The sequence below is a fragment of the Thunnus thynnus genome, chromosome 6 (genome assembly GCF_963924715.1).
Source record: "Thunnus thynnus chromosome 6, fThuThy2.1, whole genome shotgun sequence".
Taxonomy (NCBI): domain Eukaryota; kingdom Metazoa; phylum Chordata; class Actinopteri; order Scombriformes; family Scombridae; genus Thunnus; species Thunnus thynnus.
In genome coordinates this window covers 26296009-26315743 of record NC_089522.1, presented here as the reverse complement: position 1 = coordinate 26315743, position 19735 = coordinate 26296009, and the positions used below count along the sequence as shown (strand labels likewise).

Genomic DNA, 19735 nt, shown 5'->3' with positions numbered 1-19735 from the left:
GAGTTTAGAAAGCTGTTTTGTTCTCTATCTGTGGACAGGACTGTCAGTATGAATGCTAATGCACGACAGATGCTTCCATTTTAATAGAAGAATATTTCTCAGTCGCAGAACATTCAGTCCACCGAGGCGTCCTCTAATGAACAGATAATAGCTTCACAGCAGAATGCAGAATAGTTTTTCTTCAAATAATTGTCTGATTGAACCGCTGCATGCTAAGAAGTCTGTCCCACACTTGTTTTATTTCATGCTGTCTGAATCTGAGTTTGGCCAAAAAAAGCTGCCGCTGTGTAGAAAAAAAGTCTGTACAGAAAAAATTAGCAGAACTTTTTATCTTATATGTCTTCATTTTTATTTACACTTTGAAAACAATCATCTTGTTCAGCGCATTTTCACTGAGTCAATTACAGAGCTGTCACACACACAGTATGCAAAACACTGATGTGAGAATTCATAGTAACAAAAAAATATATGAATAATTTATCATTTCTGGACCAACAACAGTGTGTCATCTTCACACAGGCTGCTGAGTTTTGAGACAGCCATCAAGTGGACAAAAAGTCAGGATCAAAAATAGATGACAAATAGATATTCTATTAATATTCTGGCATTAGGTCTTAAAATAAACTCTCAAAACCTCATGGGAATTTTAAGCAGGAGCTTTCTGACGAAATGCAAAGGACTTTCTCAGGAGGAAGTGAAGAAGGATGTGATTCTTTTTTGTAAGGGCCACTGACTTAAATAGGCTGGTGAAATATTAGATGTGTGCATGAAACAGATTCATTTAATCTATTAAAGTTATCTAGGCCATTATAGTATTAAAAAAAAATACTCTGTGATCTCTGTCCTTGTCTCTCCAAAGCGCCATAGTGGCATCTAGTGGGGTTGAGGGGTAAAAAAAAAAAAACAAGAAACAATAGGAGGAAAAACAAAACCGCACACACAATACAGAGACACATACTGTAAATAAGTGCTCTGTGACCTTTGTGGGGGGAAAAAAAAGTCACCATGTGAGTTTATGACAAATAAGGTGGATGCAATGCGAGCAGACGTGGTTGAGCATCTACATAAACCACAACATGTCTAAGTGTGAGCGCTTTGGAGACAGGCAGTCGAGTGGTGGCATGCTCGCAGAGGAAAGGTGTTATGACAGTGACTCACACACAGGATGCTCTGGCTTCAGATTATGTTTTATCAAAATTGAAACTCAGCATAAAAGCCCTGAATGATGAGACATTAACCTGAAAGAAGAACCAAGAGCCAGTTGTCAGTTGGAAATGATTTGACTTGCTAAATTTAATTCAGTTCCTTAGAAAAGGTTCAACTTCTTTGAGTTTCTGTTGTCATCCTGAATGGCTTCCTTACTCCTCTAAAAAAAGACAAAAAAAAAAAATGTTGTTGTTTTGGCCTACTGCTCTTGTTCCATCTCAACATGTAAGGCAATCTCTCGCCTGTCCTTCAGATGTGGTTATTATTAGAAATAAGCAAAGACTGTGGCGCTCTGATAGCCAAATGGTTGCATGTCATACACCTCTCTCTGTCTTCCTTTTCTGTGTCTCCCCCCATCATCAACCGTCAAATAAAGGTCAAACGCTCCCACTTCCTCCCCCGTCTGTTGTTTCAAGGTCTGTCTTAAAACAACAGACAGGTGTCCAAATGAACAGTCAAGTAGATATCTGTCAACGTTACCATCTTTTTTAGTGTCAAAGTCCCTTTTTTTGTTATTGTACTTCCACTGCAGCTCAAAAGACTGTAAATATGGCAGATATCAATAATATGATTAATATGACTAACTATGACTAAAATATGACTGCTGAAGCCTCATATAAGCTTCAGATAAACTTTTAAATGCATTTTTGTTTGGACACTGTGGTTTTTGGCCCCTATCACTTATATTGTAAGTACGCTACAGGGCGCTACAGGAGAAGTCACGGGATCACCAAAGTCATTAGGATTCATCATCTGGAAATCATGAATGTCTGTACAAAATTTTCAAGTAGATGTTGAGATACGTCTTTCTCTAAATCAGTGAAATCTTTGACCTGTTGGTGGTCCTACTTGTAAAGTCACTAGGACTCTTCGTCTGGGGACAAACGTGTTTATAAACGTTTTTAATGGCAATGGATCGAATATTTGTTGAGATGTTGTAGCCTGGACTGACTGACCTACAGACCAACATTGCCACCTCTTAGAGGCACACATGTGGCTAAAAACTTTACCAGAAAAATCAGACAAACTGCACTGTGAAGTGAAGCTCACTGACAGGCAACCTCAACAGGCAAAGTCCCTTCTTGCTCTTCTCTATTCTGCTTTGCTTCTATTTTCCTCATCAAGTAAGCCGTTCTCCTCTCCTCCTGCTTTTTGAAAAAGGATGCAGAGATTTTCCTGCGCAGCCGTCTGGCGTAGACCTCAAGGAACACCAGAGAGTAGCTCATCAGCCACAGACATCCCAGCAGGAGTGTCACTCCCAGGTTTGGAGCTGAAGTTGTCACATCACAGAGCGAAGGCTCGGGGCTGAAGGTCCACCTGTACTCTTTGTGGAAGTTTGTCAGCTCGTGTGTGACGCAGGATTGTGGGATAATACAAAATGCAGGCGGAAACATCTGAACCTATAAGGAGATAAAAAGGAGAACGAACACATGAAAACCTTAACAGCGAGGTAGCAAATACTGTAGGTACGGTGCTGTGCTGTCTTACCTTATAACTGACATTTATGCTGGCAGATGTAGATGGAAAGTCTCGAAGCCACGGCAAAATCATCTGAACTATATGATACACAACATGATCCAGAGCAACTATTACAGTTATTGCAATGAAGTATAATGTTACCACAACCAGTGATATGAAACAAGAAGTACATTCCTGAGTGGTTATTTTACAGTTTGTGGGACAAGTTTTATTTTTAGCTCGCCTTTTGTTGCCATCATGAGTTGTTATTTGCAGGAGCTCTTTAGGGACATAGCCATTATCAAACTGGACTGATGTCAGATACGATTTCAAGTACCGTGCAGACTCAAAGATTAGTAAGGCAACAAAAATGGCAGCAAGAATTCGGTTTGATAGCAGTTTGTAGTCTTTTAGCAGGTTCCTGGCATGTGAGAAGTTGACTTCTATCTGCCCGATCAACCTCATAAATGTGCTTTTGACTTTTGACACTTCTGACTCAACATCTGTGAAATGATGCAACTTCTCTAATTTAGTAACAATGTCCTGTCTCACTTTGATGGTTTCTTCAAAAAGGTCTCGCTTTGCTTTGTTCAAAGGTTCAGATGAGTTTAATAAAGTCTTTGTAAAACCCTCAGCGGTGCACTTCAGGATGCGTACAACCGCCCCTACGTTAACAGTAATATTAGGAATAACGTTCAACAGTAAAATCATAACAGAGGCTGAGATGATGAGCTTACGCCCCTGTCTGGTACAGACTGTGGGCAGAATCATGGTCAGCACACAGCGCAGGGGGTGACACAGGAACGAGACCAGAAACATGGCCACGCTGTAGATGCAGGCGGTCTGGATAGATGCATCATGGTCGTATCTCAGTGTCTTGGACAGCCAGTGGTGAAGCAGGCCGCCAGTAATGATGGTGAGCGTGAAACACAGAGACAGCAGAGTCAGGACGTCTCTGCCAGCCGGTGAAGGTGCAGAGTAAACATCCCAAAGGTAAGGCAGGATGGATTTTAGTACCTGTCTGTTCCTGAGGAGAAAAAAAACAAAATTAAAGGAAGAGTTTGAGTTATATTTGCTTTCTTGCTGAGAGATAGATGAGAAGATCGATACCATTCTTACGTCTGCACAATAAATATGAAGCTACAGTAAGCAGCCAATTAGCTTATTTTAGGATTAAGGCTGGAATCAGGGAGCCTGGCTTTGTCCAAAGATCCCAAAATCTGCCTACCAACACCTCTAATGATGTGTTCAGACAGAGTAAATTTGCACCTTGCATCATTTGCTCAAGTGTAACCGCTGGACCATTTGTGTGTATTTGCCACAATCCGCCAATTACCAACTAACTAGCTAGTTTATCAACTGTAAACAAACTAGCAACAGACTGTGTCTGTTTGTTTGACAATGCTAACATGACATAACTTCCCTCCAGTCTCTGATCTTTTCCCTTTCGTCCCTGTATATTTATGAGGCTGATTCAAAGTCCTCCACGATACGGATGAATTTTTCACTGAAATTGGAACATTTTCAACTTGCGCAGACATATCCTTGTGTCAATTCGCACCACTCTGGGCAAAGTTGCGTCTATTCATGTCTTTCCATTGACTTGCTATGTAATCGAGCTGCCTCTAAAATTCGCTTTGCATTCTGTCTGAACCATGCAAGTATTAAGGAGAACTAGATACTGGATCCAAAGATGGCGTCCTGTTCATTTCAATGAAAGTTGCTCAGTGGCACATGGAGCCAAAAAATTGGCTGTAAAGAAATTATGTCATGAAATTATGATGTTGCTCACGCTTCCTGTTTGTTGGGCTCGGTTTGTTGAGCATGCTCACTAGAGACTTCCGCTTGGCTGAATTGGCTAACTTCCTGTTGGCTCCTTGCTCACTTGAATGGGATAAAATAATTAAATTGTGCAGCTCAAATGGATCAAATTCTGATAATAAAACAAGCCATTTTGCAGGGGATATGATGCTAAAAAAAATGTGTTCGCCATTTTACAGCTGCCCCTTTTCCAATGATTGTGCGTGGATGCTTTTAGGCCAGTATTCATCATGTGACAGACCTGAAAGTTGAAATGACACGATTTGGCGACTATGCCAATTTGGCTTCACTTCTGGCACTCTTCCTGGGACCTTGTTCTGAATCATATACTGTATATAATAATAATATGGTCTGTATATAATATACAATCTATGGTCTGAAAGTCTCCACTGGTTGCCTGGCAATTTCACTGACAATGAGACCCCAGAAAGTCACCACTCTTTGCTAAGAAATATTTCAACACATAAACCCCCATAACAACACAACTTGTTCTTTTTACATTTCTTTGTACAATTGAGCAAACAAACTGTAACGTGTTAATCAGTGAGCAGTGCTGGTAGGCAGATTTTGTTTCCTTTGGACAGAGCCAGGCTAGCTGGTACCTCCTGCCAGTCTTTATGCTAAGCTAAGCTAATCGTTCTGGCTTCAATTTAATATCTAATGACAAACAGAGTGGCATTGATCTTCTTATTTAACTCTCTGCAAGAAATATTAAGCAAATTTCCCTAAATTTCAAACTGTTCCCTTTTCTGTCCATCTGGTGAATGTAAGTCTAATATTCATTTTGTTTTAGCTCAGTTTTTGGTCTCTACTGACTCCTGAGAGAAATATCTGGCTCTTTAGCTGCTAAACGCACCACTATGTTCACCAGCTAGTCATGTCTGCTCTCTGCTTAGTGCTGAGCAGGTAGTGTACAGTGGATTTTTAGAGCTCTTTTTTCTTAAAATAGCTGCCTGCTGAGTCCAAAAATGACACTTTGAGGGCAATGAGAGTGAACCAAAACAGTACATTTGCAGAGCTAAACATTGTGATGAAATTTGCTCCATAAAGCCAAGGGGAGCTGCAGAGTCTCTGATAATTCTCTGTCACATTACACATTGTCATTTGATACATTGTTATTATTAAAAATATCGGTTATGCCACTTTAAGTGTGAAGATAGAGCCAGGAGGTGATTAGCTTAGCCTAGCATAAAATCTGCACTCAGTGGGAAACAGCTAGCCTACTATCTTCTCTAAATCTTACTAATTAAAACATTGTGTGTTTAATTCAAGCACAAAGCGAAATGTATGAATGATAATTGGGGGTTTTGAGGACAGTTACATGCTGTAACTTTTTCTTAACAAACATCAGATTTCCATCCATCACTTCTGTGTAGTTTCGCCATTGTTTGACAAGAAATTGTTACAGTGCACAAATCCCAGTGAAACTACAAATGGTTATTTTTATTAATTCACTCTCATCAGGAAAGACAATAAATGTATTTCCCAAAATGTTGAACAATTCTTTTAACTTCTCAAAATGAAAAACTCAATAGAGGATCAGTTTTCCAAAAGATCATCTGACTACTGTAAGCCACAATAATAAAGTGCAACAGATTTTTAACTTAACATCTCTTCTAAGTCTGTACTGTTAAGTGTAATTTTACAGAATAATACTGCAATTTCCAATGATGTAGGCCTATTCTGGATAAATTTACAAGTAAAATACTTTATGTATATAAAACACATAAAGTTAAATAATTATAGGATTATAATTATAGGATATGAAGACAGATAATCAGTTTTAATTTATAACATCCTCTAGGAAGTCACTGGATCATTTTAGTTCAATTAAAAATGTAGAAAACTAAAGATAATTACAACTCTTACCTGAGAGGGATAATAACCTTCTCTGTGATGAACTTCATTGTGTCTATGAAATTATGATCTTTAGGATAAACAGGTTTGGGAAGCGAAGTGAGGACTGTGCAAATTAAAAGAGGAACTTCCTTGAACAGTCACTGTCATGTTGAAGTTTGTGGCTCGCCTACAAGCTCCCTCGTGGGAAAGACTCTTCTGTCAACCATACATGACACAAGATCATATGTAGAGGAATGACACAGGCACACACTCATAATGTGACACAGGTCACACCAACCCAAGTGCGGTTTTGGAGTGCCAGTAGGATATTAAAGTGTGGCGTGATTTGTGGTCTTTGTTTCAGTCAGCAATGAAACTGTGATGATGTATATGCCAGTGTGATCACACTCAGTTTATTGAATTGTACAGCATGAAAATGAAAGGACACCTTCACACATCATTGATGTTCGCCTGCATTCAGGCTCATTACTGAACTGTTTCTGTTCTATGTTTCGACACAAGAATATAAAAATGACTGCTGCACTTTTTTCCAACAATTAACAAGCTGAAAAAAGAGATTTGTTGTTGTTGTATCAGGATAGAAATTAACAAAACAAATATAAATCAATGTTAGAGCCTCACAGAATATCAAACATTTCTTAGACACTCTCTCAACACAACACACCACACTATATCTCTACAAGTCACGTGTAGTGGTAAAAGATATGTGAATAAAAAAAAAATCTCATGTGTCACCAGAGAGAAAATTAAGTTTCAGTTCTGATTAATACAAAAATGCATATGCCAAATATCTGAATAATAAATATTTTTAATCTGTCTAGATTCTCAAAAAGCAAAAATATAAATCAGCTTTGGTTCAAATTGTAGTTTTCAAAGGTGTTTGTGTTGTGCACACAGCTCGCTACATCCTGTCACAGTCTGTGGGTTTTGGTTGAGTTCTCAGTTTTATAGTTTGGCATTAAAATGCTACAGGATGATTTGCAATGACCCTGCTAACACTGAGTAACCACCGCAGCCTTGCACAAGTTAACCATTGTTGTCGGCCTTGTGACTTCAGACAGTTTACAACACCAAACAAACATTGTAAGGACTTTATGACCTATGTACTCTTTGTGTGTGCAGGAGACAAAATGTGTTAAAATGTGTGTTAAACCTGCAGCAGCTAATCACAACCTGAGGACTGAGGGTTGAATTTGGTTGTTTCTATTAAAATCAAAAACACGATTTAGCTGTTTTTATAGATTCTGATGCAAAAAAAAGTCCTTCTCTTAACAATAAACCTGCTTTGTGCGCTCATTAGAAGCGAATATGGAAACTACATGCAACTAAATTATCATAATACAAACTCAAACAATTTATTTGAGGTGTAACAGCAGCTATACGAATGCAAATCACTTTGTAACAAAAATTTACACATTCATTAGTCAGGATTCATACTCTAATATAGAAAAGATTTAAAATACTGTTCATGTGTCATGGCTTTGGCCACTAAACATGCGCCATATCATACATAAACAAGTAACATGATCTCTTATTGATTTCAACCAAAAATATATTTTTTTAAAGGATTATTCACCGAGGTCTCTTTCATTCTTCCAGCAGAGGTCAGCCTAGTAGCATCAACACAAACAGCACATGCTGCAGTCTGACAGCAGTTTCTCAATATATATATTAAAAAAAACAAAACTTTGCAGAGCTCGAGCTGTTGCAGTTGCTGTTGTTGTTGAGGTTAAATGTCTCACCTGACCAGTTTTAAGAAGGCAGAGAGTAACAAAATGCAACTTGTAACTTAAAACTTGGAGTGTGCCAAAATTAATAGCTCACAGCATGAAATATTGACACTCAAGAGCCTAAAAAGACACTTAAATTAATCATTAATCGGGTAACAGCTGAGGCTCCCAGAGTGCTCTGACATTTTAGTGACACAGAGTAGACGTCTACAGACAGACTTTTGTCCCTGTTTAGTGTTAAATCTTTATACAATCTCCTGAAACTTCCTCTGTGCTCATTCGGAGAGTGATCAGAGAGTAGCGTTGAGCGACTGAACAGATGAGAGATGCACATCAGTAACAACAGCCGACTTGTTGAAGGGTTGAGCCCATTCTGGATACGTGTTCAAGTTAAACATGGCGACGCCCCACGTGTTCATCGCCAGAGAGACTGATAGGATGCCCAGGACATTCATGACACAGCCAGTCTTCACCTGAGAGGACAGGGTTAGAAAACATAACGATGAGTGATGAACTGTAATTTATGCATAATATGCTTTTAGTGCTGATGAAAAGATCTTACCATGTCTTTGACCATGAGATGCCCGGATGCAAAGGCAATGGAGTTGGGTGGTGTAGAGACTGGCAGCATGAAGGCGTACGAACATCCTACAGTTGCAGGTATCATGAAGTACAGAGGGTTCACTGAGATACGAATAGCCTACAGAAACAAACATAAAGGCCAAAAAAATGTCAGGATAGAATGTAAATATTCCAGTTGCACTGGTAACAGACTTTTTAAAACCTCTTTTGTTGGGGCCATTACTACAAATGTTACTGTATATGGACAAGCGTTGTTTAAACAGACAAACTTTATATTCTAGTCAAGACCTTAAGATCTCCAAAGATACTAAATATGATGGGCTCAGCCACAGGGGAAATATTGATCTTATGTTTGGTTTGACGTAACGGTGCCATCGTGAAAATAATAGGTTGTGTATTGTAACAAGACTAAGAGTCTGCCGCCATGCTAGCAGCTCTGTGAGGCTGTACTTGTGCACAGTGGTGCTTTGAGCTAAATGCTAACGTCAAAACACTAACATGTTCACAGTCACAATGCTGACATTAGTAGACACAATATTTACCATGTTCACCATCTTAGTTTACTAGCACTAAACACAAAGAAAAAGGGTGATTTTACAAATCAAAGTCTGTTTACAAGTGTTGGGGAGTGCTGCTATTACACATGTGAAACAGTCGTATAAAGCCTTTTGTGTCTGCAGAGAAAGCTTTGTGAAATCTGATAAACTGCCTCAAATGATCTCAGTTGAGTCAGTTTCAGTTGCGGCTGAAGACTGCAAGTTTGGAAATGAGAAACATTTGTGGGTGTGGAATTAGAGAGAAGTGTGGTTACCAGACCTCTGTAGCCTGATCCTCATCTCTGCTAGAGGCTAGTAGCTCAGTGTTACATTAGCAGCTACTAGCACCACAGACCCCATTTTTCTCAGACTAAACTGTCTAAAAATTAAAATGCATGGAATAAAAAAGATCAATTTTGATATTTTCTTTTAAAAAACCGCCCATTGTGAGTCCATCAAAGCTGTAGGTGTGAGGTAAGGTGAGGTAACGGGAAGTTAGATAAGGGAAATTAGTGTGCAACAGTTGCAAGGTTGCAAAGTATTAGGTAGAGAAAAAGAAAAAATATTTATCAGTATCAAACAAAGTAGAGAACAATCAACTCCAATATCAATAACAATAGCAAATGTGCAATCTGTGCAGTGGTCAGGTCCATAAGTAAATAAATTGACTATACTAAAATTTAATATAATAAAAACTACTGTATATATCAGAAAGTTCCATGGTGAAAGTAAAGTGTCCAATGACTAGTCCCAGAACAGAGTATAATCCCACATCATGGTAATGGTAATCCAATCACTAAGAAACCAAGGTCACTGCCATCAGTCTATCAGCGGGAGGTAGATGAGTTACGAAGATTAATGGCCACCAGCAGGAAAGATTTCCTGTGGTGTTCCTTGCTGCACTGAGGTGGTATCGGTCTGTTACTGAAGGCGCTCTTGTGCATGACCAGTGCATGACGGAGTGGGTGAGAGCGTACAATGCTAAATCGGTGGAGTACTCTTTCCTCTCTTTTACATAACCGTATCACCAAGAGACTATGGTCCAATACAAGCACTTAGTAAGTGCATTGAACAAATCAATGATTGGATGTGCCAGAATTTTCTTCAGTTAAACAAAGACGAAACTGAAGTAATTGTTTTTTGGAGCCAAGGAAGAACGTTTAAAAGTCAGCACTCAGCTTCAATCAATAATGTTAAAAACTACAAACCAAGCCAGAAATCTTGGTGTAATCATGGACTCAGACCTGAATTTCAACAGCCACATTAAGACAATTACAAAGTCAGCCTACTATCACCTGAAGAATATATCAAGGATTAAAGGACTTATGTCTCAGCAGGATTTGGAAAAACTTGTCCTGCATTTATTTTCAGTAGACTTGACTATTGTAAGGCTGTCTTCACAGGTCTCTCTAAAAAAATCGATCAGACAGCTACAGCTGATTCAGAGCGCTGCTGCTCGAGTCCTCATTAAGACAAAGAAAGTGGATCATATAACTCCAGTTCTCAGATCTTTACACTGGCTTCCTGTCTGTCAAAGAATTGACTTTAAGATATTGCTGTTGGTTTATAAAGCACTGAATGGTTTAACTACATTTCTGATCTGCTGCTACATTATGAACCATCTAGACCTCTCAGGTTGTCTGGGACAGGTCTGCTTTCTGTCCCCAGAGTAAAAACTAAACATGGTGAAGCAGCGTTCAGTTTTTATGCTCCACATATCTGGAACAATCTACAAACCGAAAACTAGATAGTAGATCTGGTGCAACTCTCAGTTCTTTCCAATCGCAGCTGAAGTCTTTCCTGTTTGCGGCTGCCTTTCATTAAACCACATTGAGGGTTAATATTTTACACTGCACTGTTACTTTCATTCTCTTGTTTTATCTGTCTTATTCCCTTTTTAGCTTCTTTTTATTTCCAAACTTAACACTTTTTAATTGTTTTTATATGTCTTTTTACTTGTGTTGTTTTTATATTCTGTTTTAATGCCTTTTATGCTCTATGTAAAGCACTTTGAAGTGCCTCATTGTTGAAATGTGCTATACAAATAAACTTGCCTTGCCTTGCCTTTAAAGCTGAGGCTGAAGAGAATGTCATTAGTTTTACAGTTATTTGGTCATAAACCAAAGTTTTTGGGAAAAAAAAAAAAGAATTGAGCTGATGATGGCACTAGATGGAAGGGGATCACCAAAGTTATTACAATTCATCCTGAGGGTGAAATAGATGTTTATACCAAACTTTATGGTAATTTATCCAAGAGTTGTTTAGATATTTCAATTAAAACCACAGATGTCAACCTCATGGTGGCCCTACATGAAAAGTCAGATGATCACTACAGTCATTGGACCTCATCTTCTGGGGACCATGAATGTCTCATGACAATCTATCCAAGAACTGTAGAGATATTTCAGTCTGGACCAAAGTGGTGAACCAACAGATTGCAACAGATTGGTTTAATCTGTCCAGATCCATCTCTGAGATTTCTTCCTTCACTCCAATACAGTGGAGGAGCTTTTATTTCTTTAATAGTGCTCATGGCCATTGGAAAAAAGACATTCAGAAATGTAGAAAAATCAAAATCTCCTTTCAGATATGACTCCGTTACTACACATGAAACACAGTCAATGGTTTTCATAGAGACTATTTCTGCGGTTGAGAGTAGTTCAAATATGAACCTTTGAAACCAAAACCTGCATGGCTATATACAACATGTAATGGTATGTAATACCACTAGACATAAGTGAAAAAATATGTTCTTCTGTAATTCTGTAACTCTTTAAGAGAAATCATGAGTGTTTGTAGTTCAATGAGTTTAAAGTTTTGAACGAGAGTCACCAAACCTCCCTATACATCCTGTAAACGATTCTCTGACTGAGTACTTTGCAGTATAAGCACAATTGCAAAGTACAAAAATTCCAGATAATGATTACTGACAATAGCAGTTAATGTCCAACAAGCTGGAAACGTAACAGCATCTATTGCAAGAGTTTAACAAGCCTACTAAGCCTTTCACTAACATTAAGGTGGAGGTCAGTGACAAATCATGTTCCCTGTCCAGTTCACAAGTTTCCAGTGCTTCATCTTATAACACTTTTTTTTGGTCTTCCTGACTGTCATCTTCATCAGCAGCTTCATTACAGCTATATTACCTTGAACACCAGTCTTACCAGTTCAGCAATGACGGGTAAAAATATGATAATGGTGGCAGTGTTGCTGGCGAATTCAGTGAAACAGGCCAAGAAGGCTGTGATCAAAATCACAGCTGCAGCAGGAGGGACTTCGGCCAAAGGCTGGAGGTGGCCTCCGATCCAGGAGGCGAGTCCAGATTCCTGCCAAACGCCACAAGATCGAGGTCAAAGATCAAATCACAACATAATAAAGCAAAGTGGAGGGCAGAACCACACTGAGCGGAGCAGAGCAGAGCAGCACTGAGCAAACAGGAGAGAGGGAAGACATGATTTATTACACAGACTAATGACATGTAAACTTTTACACCTATGAGCAATTTAACAAACTACGAACAAACTAAACTTTGAAAATCCCCTCCAAACACTCTTATATATATAAAATACTCTGCTTTAAATAATAATGTGTGTCTGACATGGTTTTCCCATAAAACTGTTCAGTTAAACTGCTAAAAAAAAATTCTTCAATAAAATCCAGTATCTTTGGGTATGCTGATATTGTTCATTTCAAAAGTTAAACCACTGGATATAAGATGTCTCCAAACTAATTATGATGTCACAAAATCATCTCCTAAAAACACGTGTTCAACGCTGATTTAAGTTGAGCACAGAGAAACTTTCTCCCTTCAGCAGATAAACGTAAAAAGAGCCTTTTAAGTGTCAAACTGCACATACGTTACTCTGCACAGCGAAGCTCAAACATGTGATGTAACAATAAGCAAAACACATTTTTGAGTGAAGGGGGACTTTAAGAAACATGAGAGCACATGTAAACTCAACGACCCTGACGTCGTTACGCACACAGGTTTATGACCAGCATCTTTACCTCACAAGCTTTGGCCATAGCGAAGCCACCTCCGAGCAACAGGATGATATTCCAGGGAACGGAGTCCTGAGCTTTCTTCCATGATAAGAGAGGGACGTACGGAGTGTTTGAAGCTGAGGAAAAATATGGGAAGAAACAATAAAGAACTAGGTTTTAATTGAATAATTTGATATAATATGTGGTAAAATATAATTTCATATAAAGCTGTGATGTTGCAATGTTTCCTACAACATCAAAAGTGACTGCAGATAATGTTCGAAGAATGTTATCAGTTAAACTTTAACCTTATAAACAATGTCTCTTCTACTTCCTGCACATACAGTAGATGCATTTTACAGTTTAGGTAATCTTTAATCAATAACTAATTTAATTCTCAACAGAACAACATAAATATGAGTTACAACACAAAAATAGAAAATCTAAAATTCACCTACATTGAGAGGGACAAGTGAACCCCATGATTTGCTTTTTTTTTTGTTTTTGCTTGTGTCCAGTGGTTTATTTGACCAGCTGAACATAATATACACAATCTCACACACGTGTCTCCAACACACTCAAAACACGTGCATACAGTCGTGAGCATGCCCACACACACAGACACACACACACAGACACACACACACACACACACACACACACACACACACACATACGCACAAACAAAAACCCCAAAGTGTGGTGACATAGTTTCCAGAGATTATTCTAATCACAGAAACAGAGAAACTATAGTCTCACATCCAGACGGGAAATTTACTCAGACTCCCTAATCTACAATATTAACATTCCTCAGCTTATTTCCAGTATTTTGCAAATGCTGTGCAGAGAAAGACATAAATATCATTAATTATTTCTCAAATACTTGGTCATCGATATTAACTTTTGACTTGATGCAACCTCCATAAAAAAGCTGCTAACTGTCTCTTTGATGGATGATATGCTCACATTGTTCCTTTTTATGGAACTTTATATGAGACAAATCTTATCATTCTTGTTTATTCATGGTGTCAGTATACTACCAATCATACATTTTCGATTAATAGATTCAAATGTTAATCAGAGTGAGTATTATTTCTTGTTAACTAAATGCATTCCTTTACAGGTTGGTTGTTTAAGAGCTCACTGACCTTGAGGGTCGAACCACCAGCTAAGAGAGGGTTTCTGTGAGGGGAAGAAGAACAATATAGACACGATGATCACACCTGTGACTGCGTCTGACACGTACCTGCAGGACAACAAGAGGTAATGATAATGAACAAAAAAAAAAAGATCATTAACAGGCATCTAAAGGTGTAGATTCTGTGATCATTTACAAACAGAGGAGTTATTATCACAAGCAAACAATGGCATGTTTTCTTACCCTTTTTTAAAAAACACAGACCACCCAGTGACAAATTTGGGATCCCTCGTGAACAGGAGAACGGCAAACAGTATAAAAAAGAAAGCGATGGATCCCTCTGCAAAACTGAAATTGAGCATGTACAGTTAAAGTCAAACGATCTGCCAAAGAAATGTACTAATTCACCCTCTTTCGCATGAGATTTGAAGACATACACGAGTCCTCACTTTATGGGCCCTAGTTTTCTGTAATCTTCCTCTATGAGAGCCTTGGCTCTGGCCTCTGCCTGGGCTCGTCGGTCATGTTTCTTGAAGCACAATCTGCATAAAATTAAAAAAAAAAGATAGAAATAGAAAGAGAAAGATAGTTTTGAAACTGTGTAACATGGATTTTAAGAACTGAGAGAAGAATATTAGTCCATATCTCTAAAGAAAAACAAAAGACAATAAAATGTCGCTCCAATTCAATTAAAACCACAATCATGACGTTTTGGTTTTTAAAAGCTGTGTTTGCAGGGTGGCGAAGCTTTTCATGGCAGTAATATCAATAGACGTATCAATTTAACATGAGTGACTAAAATGTAATACTCTCTGAAATAAGCAAATGACACGACAATACCGTGTATTCAATCCCCCGAAGAGAAACGAGATCCATATCCATCCCAAAAACAGGAAGAGAAGCATGAGCGGGAAAGCGAACGCAAACCAGGAGCCAAAATTGATGAGGTCACAGTCTGGAAAATAGCTATGAAACAAAAGAGTTGATTTTAAACAGCTGAAAAGGATTGTTTTTTTTTTTTGTGTGAGAAAGACTCAGTGTTCTGTTTGAATGCTAAGCACAAAAATAAAAAAGTTACCTTTTCAGCTGTCCAATCAGGATGAGGTTAGGCGCCGTGCCCGTCAGCGTGGCGGTCCCTCCGATACTGGCTGCGTAAGGAATACAGATCAAAAATCCTTTCCACACCTTCAGCTGATACTGCGACTCAGACCGGATCTCCTCAGCTGTCCTCACGTCACCCTGCTCCATCCCATCCACCCTTTAGAGGTTTTAAGAGACTTATCGTTATTTTATATGAACAGAGGATTATTACATAAACCACACCAGCGTTTGGAGGAGATAAACATGGGATTGTGTAAGCCAAAAAACAATATGATAGTTTCACTTTAGGAAATACAGTTACAGTATTCACATTCTTGCTGAGAGTTAGACAAGAAGACTGATACCACACTCATGTCTGTCCTTAAAATATGAAACTACTGCCAACAGGCTTAGCTTAGCACAAAGACTGGAAACAGGGGAGAACAGCTAGCCTGGCTCTGTCGCAAGGTAACAAAATGTGCCCAAAAACACCTCTAAAGCTCACTAATTACCACATTATATCTTGTTTGTTTAATCCTTAACAAAAACAAAGTGTTAAAATGACAAGTTTTATGGGGGTTTATGTGCCAGATTATTTCTTGGATTTTGGTAGCTTCAGACAGACCCGGGTTAGCTGTTTCCCCCTGTTGCCAGTCTTTATGCAAAAAGGTCTACTTGCTGTAGTCTTATATTTACTGGTCAAATATGAGAGTGATATTTACCTTCTTATCTAACTCTGGGCTGGAAAGAGTTAGATGATGAAGGATGTAAAGTATGGTGTCAAAAGATCGCACTGTTCTTCTTACCCGTCTATTGATAGTATTTGTTTTTCCGTGGGCACTGAGGGCAGTGAATGCAACTTGACAGTAGACTGACCTGAAATAGATTGATGTGAAGCAAAGAGTTGATAAACTAGAAAACAGTAATCCAGTCAATCCAGAATCCTTAATCAATTACTACTTAAATATTGACTAACTTTGTGTCTGAGAACTCGGAGTAAAAACTGTTCAAAGTTCGTATCTTAGATTACATATTAAAAGCTCACGCAGACAAGGTCAGAAAAATATAACAACCATCTTCACTGTCTGTGGACACATTTGACAGTAAACCTAAACCCACATTAATTGATTTTTTGGTCACTTGGGGGCAGCAGAACAAACTGTACCACAACACCAACAATGAAGTTGTTTGCAATCAGTTGCTTATTTCCACATCCAGCAAATATGGAGCAACATTATTGTTCATTTGGAGTTTTGTTTCTGGACACTTGATGAATATTAGCCCAGTATTCACTCTCCTTTTAGCTCTGTTTTGGTCTCCACCATCTCCTGAGGGGGAATATCTGGCTCTTTTGCAGCTAAATGCTCCACTATGTTTCCCAGATGGTCGCTAACTTTGTCTGTCCACTGTTCAGTGGTGGACAGATAGAGTACAGTGGGTTTATTTGAGATCTTTTGGTGAAAACAGCCACCCACTGCGATGAGAGTGGTGACAGTGACAGTTAAGTGAGCTGAAAGATGCTAAAATGCTCTGTAGAGCCAGGTGCAACAGGTGACACCTTTCACATTATACATAAAAATATTTCAATACTGATCAGTTGTCAGTAAAAGCGTAAGAATATGCAACATACCGTTAACGATATCACTCTCAGAGTTCTCTGTGGCCTTGCAATTTTGTTTCAGGGTCTCCAGATCTCCAAACAGACTCTCCAGGATGGCGTTGGCAATAGGGAGCATCATGGCTGTTGTCGCTGTGTTGCTGAGCCACATGGACAGGAAGGACGAGGTCATCATCATTCCCAGTATGAGCCTGGAAAAAATAATTCAATCCACAATCTCAAGTCAGTAACAATAATCTGAATCATGGCTGCTGACTTGGAAGAAAGTCTTTTTGGAATAAGGAACATTCTCACAATGATAAGGCTGATGTTATTCTGTATCTTCAACAATTGTCAACAGATCCTGTGAAAAGACTAAAACCAGCGATGTATTAGTCTTTTTCTAAATATTTCTGACTTCCCCTTCCAATTTTTTAAGTCTGTCTTGAAACAACAGTCAGGAGCCCAAATGAACAATGGAGGTGATTGGGGCCAAAACCCACAGTCCTTCTGTGCAAAAATGTATTTAAAAGTTTATCTGAAGCTAATATGAAGCTTCAGCTGTCCAAGTTAATCAAATCACGTAGATATCTTTCAATGTTACTGTCTTTTTAGTGCCAAAGTTCCTATTTTTGTTATTATATTTGCACCGCAGCTGAACAGGGAAACACAAAGAGGGAATTTGATGCCAAAAAGACTGTAAATGTGGCAGATATCCACTTGATATGACTAACTCAGACTGCTGAAGCCTCATATAAGTGTCAGATCAACTTTTAAACGCATTTTTGGACACACTGTGGATTTTGGGCTCCATCACTTACATTAAAAGTGCATTTGAAAGGGATCTTTTAATAGCCAGTATGAACAGGAGGAGTGATTACAGTGAGGAAAACCTCTTTCAGTGTTCATATGGACACCTGAATGTTGTTTTAAGACAGACTTGAAAAGTTGTGAACTCCTTTAAGCCCTTGGCCCATGAAGATTAAAGATGTACACTTTTTAAAAAGGGTCACAAATATATACATCAATAGTTTTCAGCAAACTTGACTCTAGCAAGAGTAAATAGTGCCTTTGTTGGGGACTATTTTCATTTGTGAATTTGATGTGCTAGCAAGTCTAGCTCCTTTGATTAAGGAAAAACTCCCCCTAAAAAACTTAAACACAGAAAAAAATGGAAGAAACTCCAGGAAGAGCAACAGAGGAGGGATTCCTCTTCCAGGACAGACAGATGTGCATTATTGTGTGTACAGAATAGACGACGATAACAAAATTACAGTATGGAAAACAGGATAGCAAAAGGAGGGCGATGGTAATGAAGGAAAATGTCACCCAATGCAACGATATGGCTCATTGATGTGTTTTTTAATTTCTTTGGGCAACAATGGAGCTCTATGGCACAGAGGAATAAGATATATCAGGATTGTTGATCATAAGATTGTTGGTTATGAGCTTTTCATGGTCAATAACAAAAAATCAATAGCAAAAAAATATAGACTTTTCCTTTAAATGCCCATCCAGTAAAGATATTTTCTCACCAGGCTGGTTTTACTCCGACAATAGTGAGGACCTTTAGGGCTATTCTGCGATGGAGTCCCCACTCCTCAATGGATGACGCCATCACAAGACCGCTGAGGAAGAGAAAGTTGGTTTCAAGGAAGTACTGAGGGCAGACTTTTTTGGACGGAAGAATTCCCAGTGTTGGAAAGAGGCAGACTGGAAGCATGGCGGTGACAGCCAGAGGAAGGGCCTCTGTGCACCAGTACATCGCCATCACCACCACCACATAAAGACATTTCCCTTCCTAAAAGAGAAACAGTACGGTTGTTAATTAATATTAGCTGACTTCAACATCAGGAGGAAAATGTCACACGCAGAAAGCAATCAAATTACAGAATTGTGTTTCACAGGTGGTGGATTAGTGATACAGCAGCCATTCAAAAATAAAATTTCTGTGTGTGTGTGTCAAAGAGAAAGAGAAAGCAGCCATGTGATCAGTGCACTGTATGGCGTAAATTTAATGGCAAATACTCGCTTAATATTTAATCTTTTAGACCGACATTCCTTCAGTTTCTCAGTCTAATGGTAGAATGTAATCAAACAAAAAACATTTTAATTTTGTTTAGTCAGTCTTGGAAAACTCTGGCACCCTGAGGCTTAATTAAAGCTGATTAGTGAGCTGTTCTTGATGAATGAAAACAAATAAAGTCATGGTTAAAGTAACTGAGAAATAAATAAATACACAAATCTCTTGCCTGTGCCCTTGTAATATGTTCTTAATAGGGAGAACAGTTTTAGCCTTTGTGTTATGAATCAAAGAAATTCATTTATTCATGGAAAATGCACACGTGAAATCATATAGAGTAAAAAAAATCACTCACCTTTTCCGGTAGAGTAAAAGGTATAGGCAGAAAAATAAGTGGAGTAAGCACGAGGATCAGCTGTTTGTGGGTGCACCACAGCTTCTTAGATACAACTGATATTTTCATCTCCAGAGTGAAGTTTGCTCCGTTTAGGGGAAAAAGCTCTAGACTGACTGAGAGGAGCCTGTTGGGCTGCACTTTGAAGCCTCTGGCAGTGTGTAGAGAAGATTAACTACACGCTTTGCTACAGGTTAACTCCTCATACGGTGGTGTCAAATAGTTAAGCGGGATAGTCAGCTTTCTGTCAGGTTTTCCACCAGTAGGCCTCTCCCACACAGACAAGAGGAGTGGTGCATCTTTAGAGAGCATCTGCAAAGCTCGAA

The 19735-nt window shown here is 38.7% G+C and overlaps 2 protein-coding genes across 3 annotated transcripts; both read right to left on the bottom strand.

Moving 5' to 3' along the window:
- Window positions 1-387: 387 nt before the first annotated feature.
- Window positions 388-4623, bottom strand: ocstamp (osteoclast stimulatory transmembrane protein). Its single transcript, XM_067593039.1, has 2 exons — window positions 2695-4623; window positions 388-2606 (listed from the first exon to the last, which is right to left on the bottom strand). Exons 1-2 carry the CDS (start codon window positions 3775-3777, stop codon window positions 2253-2255), a joined length of 1437 nt encoding a protein of 478 aa, XP_067449140.1. The 5' UTR covers window positions 3778-4623; the 3' UTR covers window positions 388-2252.
- A 2083-nt stretch (window positions 4624-6706) lies between these two features.
- slc13a3 (solute carrier family 13 member 3) lies at window positions 6707-19648 on the bottom strand. Of its 2 annotated transcripts, none has more exons than XM_067593037.1 (13): window positions 19371-19648; window positions 18528-18793; window positions 17026-17204; window positions 16202-16271; window positions 15394-15573; window positions 15156-15281; window positions 14765-14857; window positions 14559-14663; window positions 14326-14423; window positions 13202-13314; window positions 12358-12519; window positions 8638-8775; window positions 6707-8548 (listed from the first exon to the last, which is right to left on the bottom strand). In XM_067593037.1, the coding sequence occupies exons 1-13, from the start codon at window positions 19476-19478 to the stop codon at window positions 8366-8368; spliced, it is 1821 nt and encodes a 606-aa protein (XP_067449138.1). In that variant the 5' UTR covers window positions 19479-19648; the 3' UTR covers window positions 6707-8365. The 2 variants fall into 2 exon arrangements, with proteins under 2 accessions (XP_067449138.1, XP_067449139.1); XM_067593038.1 differs by having other exon boundaries at window positions 18528-18620; window positions 19371-19463.
- Window positions 19649-19735: the final 87 nt, after the last annotated feature.